This window comes from Triturus cristatus, chromosome 5_1, assembly GCF_964204655.1.
Source record: "Triturus cristatus chromosome 5_1, aTriCri1.1, whole genome shotgun sequence".
Lineage (NCBI taxonomy): Eukaryota > Metazoa > Chordata > Amphibia > Caudata > Salamandridae > Triturus > Triturus cristatus.
Window position 1 is genome coordinate 37,272,347 of NC_140587.1, and position 6,000 is coordinate 37,278,346.

At 41.6% G+C, this 6,000-nt stretch overlaps 1 protein-coding gene across 1 annotated transcript in view; it reads left to right on the plus strand.

Moving 5' to 3' along the window:
* The window catches only part of LOC146830085 (uncharacterized), an 82,158-nt gene extending 77,246 nt beyond the window's left edge, over positions 1-4,912 (plus strand). The window contains exon 2 of the mRNA XM_085604309.1: positions 377-4,912. Within this exon, the coding sequence (XP_085460435.1) occupies positions 1,283-2,641 (1,359 nt within the window). The 5' untranslated portion in view covers positions 377-1,282 and the 3' untranslated portion in view covers positions 2,642-4,912. The remainder of the gene's footprint in view (positions 1-376) is intronic.
* The last annotated feature ends 1,088 nt before the right edge of the window (positions 4,913-6,000 follow it).

Here is a 6,000-nt window from a genome sequence, read left to right on the forward strand (position 1 = left end):
AGTCCTAGAAGTTACTAGTCAATCTTGGGAGTACTTGTGCTGTAGCTGGGCTAACAACCAGTAAAGTGTCATGGTTAAAGGGCACAATTTATTTCAAAACTGAACGGTCTGATCAGTTCTTATCTGATTGGTAGAGGCACCAACTAGTTCGACTAGTTCCAATCAGAAAAGTGTACTTTACATTTATGGTCTAACTGTGACATTAAATCTTAATATCTTGATTACAGACCCCTTTGCTTTTCTCCTCCTTCCTTCTGTGCCTCTCCCCTTCAAAAGTACTCCTTCCTCATCCTGTTTCACTGTCTTTTATAGTCCATTTGAAAACTGCTACCTGATTTAATTCCCACCATCACAGAGATTTGTTTCTCATTCACAGAATCAAAGAGCCTGATAAAGAGACCTGCAGCACTCTAGCACCAGAAAAGCCCTTGGGAGCATCACCAGATGATCAACCGCATCAGTGTGCAGAGTCGGAGAGAGAACTCAGCTGGAGGTTGGACTTTGATACAGACCCTCTGATAAATGTTCAGGGGAGAAACACAGGCCTAGTGTTTGAAAAAGCTCATGCAGAGCTCATTTTATCAACGGTTTAAAAGCTCCTCACCAGCGATCATCTCTTTTAGTATACAGTGTGAAAACCTTTGCTCTGAAATTATAGCTCGGATAAGATCCTCTGATCTGTTCTAGTAAGAAACCAAACTAGTTCAGAATGGGAGAAAAGTTTCACTGTCACTCGCACAATTGTAATTCTAATGGGAAATTAGAGCAGTTAATCTGAATATACTGTGGATAAGCCGTACCAGTGTAAGGAGTGTGAGAAAAGCGTGATCCCCAAAACATATCTGTCAAAATATCAGAGAATTGTTACAGGAGAGTAAATCTAGCTGTATATGGAATGTGGGTAAACCTGCACCGAGGTGGCTCCGCTGCACAGGCATCAAATAGTGCCTTCGAAGGCTAGGTCATACCAGTGTACGGAATGTGGGAAAAGCTTCACTGAGCATGGCACCCTGGTGAAGCAACAGATAATCTGTGCTGGAAAGAAACTTTCAGTGTAATGAATGTGACAAAAACTTCACTGCACACTGGTGAAGCATAAGATCATGTAAACTGGCGAGGAACCCTATCAGTGTACCGAATGTGAGAAAATCTTCACTTGGAATAGCATGCAGTACATTCATCAGAGTACCCATACCGGTTAGGAACCCTATCACTACAGAATATAAGAAATTCTTCAGTGAGAACGGGACACTGATGATGCATCAGACAACCCATTCCGCCGATGAACCCGGTCAGTGTACTGAATGTAGGAAATACTTCACTGCAAAGAACAAACAGTTGGTTCATCGGAGACTTCATAATGGGGAGAAAGCCTATCAGTATACAGAATGTGGGAAAAGCTTCATTAAGACATACAGTTTGGTTAAAAAGCCAGAGAGTCCATATTGGAGAGAAACCCTTCCACTGCACAGAATGTGGGGGTAGCTTTACTGCGAAAAGCAGTTTGTTGAAGCATCAGAGAATCCACACTGGTGAGAAACCCTATCGGTGTACAGAATGCGGGAAAAGCTTTACTGTGAAGGGTACGCTGTTGAAGCATCAGAGAATCCATACTGGTGAGAAACCCTATCATTGCTTAGAATGTGGCAAAAGGTTCACTCAGAAGATCACACTGTTGGATCATCAGAGAATCCATACTGGTGAGAAACCCTATCAGTGTACAGAATGCGGGAAAAGCTTTACTGAGAAGGGTACGCTGTTGAGCCATCAGAGAATTCATACTGGTGAGAAACCTTATCAGTGTCCAGAATGCGGGAAAAGCTTTACTGGTAAGCGTACTCTGTTGAATCATCAGAGAATCCATACTGGTGAGAAACCTTTCCAGTGTACAGAATGTGGGAAAAGCTTTACTGAGAATGGTACGCTGGTCACCCATCAGAGAATCCATACTGGTGAGAAACCCTATCATTGCACAGAATGCGGTAAAAGCTTTACTGTGAAAAGCCATTTGTTGTTGCATCAGAGATTCCACACTGGTGAGAAACCCTATCATTGCATAGAATGTGGAAAAAGGTTCACTCAGAAGACCTCACTGTTGAAGCATCAGAGAATCCATACTGGTGAGAAACCCTATCACTGCACAGAATGTGGGAAAAGCTTCAGTTTGAAGAGCAGCATAGTGGAGCATCAGAGAATTCATAGTGGTGAGAAACCATTTCAGTGTAAGGAATGCAGTAAAAGCTTTACTGTGAAATGCACATTGTTGAATCATCAGAGAATCCATACTGGTGAGAAACCCTATCAGTGTACAGAATGCGGGAAAAGCTTTACTTGGAAGGGTACACTGTTGAATCATCGGAGAATCCATACTGGTGAGAAACCCTATCAGTGTACAGAATGCGCAAAAAGGTTTACTGAGAAGCGCACACTGTTGAATCATCAGAGAATCCACACTGGTGAGAAACCTTATCCGTGTACAGAATGCGGGAAAAGCTTTGCTTTGAAAAAGATTTTGTTGTCGCATCAGAGAATCCACACTGGTGAAAAACCGTTTCAGTGTACTGAATGTGGAAAAAGGTTCACTCAGAAGAGCACACTGTTTAAGCATCAGAGAACCCATGCTGTTGAGAAACCGCATTAGTGTACATGTAAGTGGGAGAGGCTTCACTTAGAAGAAAGCTATCTTAAGACATCAAATAACCCAGCCTGGTGAGAAACCGTATCCATGCACAGAATGTGGGGGAAGCTTCACCGATAAGAAATTGCTGTCATGAGAAACCTTTTTATTGTTAAAAATCTAGGGAAAGCTTCAATCCGATACCCTCATTAAAGGCAATTCACTGTGGCAAATATGAAAAAAGTGTCACAAGAATGCAGATATTGTAAAATAATCAGAGAATCTGTTAATTGTAGAAAACTCATAGCCTAGAATGTGGAATACTAGTGAAGCATGGGGACTTGAAATATATCCGCATTTGGGGGATGGAATGGATGCAAAAGAAAATCCAGAAGACAAATACAATGAGTTCTCTCTTTCACCTTATTCTATTATTTGACCATTTCTTCATATTAAAAACATTGCTGTCTTTCCCTGCACGGGGGTACACGGCTGGTAAATATAATTGTGTGCATAATTGTTGAAAGTATTAGGGTAAGCTCACCATTGCATTGGTTTCAAACCAAGAGCTTTTCTTAAGACCGGGATACCCCAATTACACACTTTCTAACATTCCCTCTTCATGACATCTGTCTGCTTTTCTAAAATACTACTTGTATCATGAATTTATATGCACACATGTAGACACACACTTGTGAAAATAAATGTGCAATAAAACGTCAGTTGGAACTAAAGGAAAATTTAATGTTCTAGCCTTAATAGTAAGTGACTTTGGAAAATATTTAGAACTAATTCTCATGAGAAAACATCATGGCGTATAAAGATATGTAATATGCTGTTTGGTTATTTGTAGCAAAAACACAATAGCTTAATTGTGTAGATAAGCCACTTAAACATATACTTTTAAAACACTTATCTCTAATCGGCTTAAGTTTACCAATACATTGTTCCCTAATGTATGACACCTAATGTACCCGGTGTCTATACATTGTGTGTGCCTCATGACTGCAACACTAATTATGACACCACAAGTGTGGCAAGGTGTAACATCTCTCCTACACTGCCATTGCAGACTGGCAGAGCAGCTTTAAAACTGCTAACTCTACTGTGCCATTTCAACCTGTGGCAGAGCCCAAACCTTCCTTTTTAATATGTGTAAGTCACACCTAAGGTAGGTCTAAAGAGCCTCAAAGGCAGGGTTTATTATATTAGAAAGAAGGATATCAGTTATGTTTTAAATGTCCTGACAGCAAAAAACTTGCATTTTCATTTTCACTGTATTAAGACGAGGTGCCCCATTGGTTAGTATGGAGTTACACGCGAACAATTCAGTATTGCTAACTTCCAAATGGGACTACTAAAGTTGAAACTTTAGGGTTTCAAGAGAATCATTGCATTGAATCCAACTCCTTGCGCAAGTTGAGTTTAATGTAACCTTTTTATAAATGAAAATGTTTGAAAGTTGTCACTTTGTTGCCCAAAACTTTCCATTAACCATCTTTGGTTGGAGACAACTGCTGGCCTTGGGACAGCCTGCTGCCCTCCTGGGTAGAGGAATGAAAAACCCAGGAAGAGAAACAGAGCACCTGCCCAGGGGAGAGGTGTGATCTGCTGGCAGGAAAGCCAGGGGTTGTGTGAACCCACAAGGCGAGCTTGAAAGGGGAAGCTACTCTTGTGTTTTCTGGCATGGCCCATTGTCGTTTTCCCTTTGTTAGCCTAACTGTGCACGTGTAGGACGCTTTTATTTTGCACACGTTACTACAGAACGCGCTTACCTTTTTGCCACATAGTATTTTCACACAGAACCTGCACATGTTTTTGTATTTTATTCTTCTGGGATTTAGTCCGAACACACTAGACCAGGTCAAACAACAATGCCCCTTGTTATTCTCTCTGGTCAGTCACTAGCACTTAGACCTAACAAGAGAATGCAGCTACTGTTTGTGAGCACACATATCTTGTCATATAACTGAGGACAGGGGTTCTGAAAACACACACTGAGCGAAGGTCGTGAAGCAAGAGTGCTGCAGCGCCTTTGATGCAGAACATTCGCCTATGTATGCTAAAGTACGGGGTCCGCCACTAATCCCAGAGATCTACAGTATAGAATCATTCAGCTTCAGTAGAAAATGGGTGGGGGCTTAAGGCTAATTTGCCTTATAACATGACAGGGCTTTTTATAGTATACAGTTTGTTAAACATGCTAATCATATTTTTGGTATGCATGTGTTGTCTAATTGTGAAGCACATACTTCATCTTAGAGAACGATAACTTAAATAAATATTATAAACTTCCTTCGTGTCTCTTGTTTATCTTATTGTTGACAAGTACAAGTGAAAGGGTATGTCCTGGTACCGCGATCCCTGAGTGTGTCGAGTGCCACCTCACTTGTTTCTTCCACAGTTGAAGGCCTATTTGTAGTCTCATTAAGAAGGGATTGCTCTTTTGTTTAGACAAACAAGCTGGTTTCTCTGGCACAGAGAGAAAATGCATTATCAAACTGGTTTTTCAAGGGGAGTGTAACCCCCAGGTAGCCACACCTATGGGATGGGCTAGACTGCTCCACACACAGAGAAATTCCAGCCATGTTGGGACTGGTCAGAATTGTGTACTATGGGATATCTAAATGCCACATGTTAGAAATATTTATTTTTTATCAAGCAACAACCACAATCCTCGTCCGGTGGACCACAAAAGGTAGCCAGATTTACCTGTGCTTAATCTTCTGGTAGTGTTGCACAAAAAATGTCAGGCTTAACTTGGATGCACTGTGCTGAGTATTTATGCAGCACACAAACATTAATCAAGTGGAAACAGAACGCAAGGAAAATGCCTCATAATAAATAGAATAGCATTTAATAAATAAAATGACTCAAACACAAATTAAAGTCAAACAGTAGAACCGAAGTTATGAATTTTTAAGGTGGAAAATAGCCCCCCAAAAAATTAAGCGCTAATGACTGCTGTCTAGACGCACCAGACCAGGGCGATGGAGCAACGTACGGCTACATCAAGTGGATTGTGCCCAGTCCCGGCTTACCTTCAGATTTAGAAGAAATTTACAGAATAAGTTGTTGAGACTGTAAAGTTCAGCGGGGCAAGGCAGCTGGTGTACTCTGAGGTGCCTTGCCCCACATCATCGCCAGGGAGCATCCTGACAAATTTGTGGTGAAGATTTTTACATTCTGACTTAGTCTATTGTTCAGAAGTCCAAAATCTCTAGATTGATGAAGCTGCAAGCTGTAGCTGGCGAGGGCTTCACAAGGCCAGATACCCCTTCTGAGGGGCAGTTGAACAGGATTTGCTGCTACGCAAAGGAACGTGGCTTCGGGTACTGCAAAATCAGGCCGACCGGCGATGCACCTGGGACAGATCGGCAAGG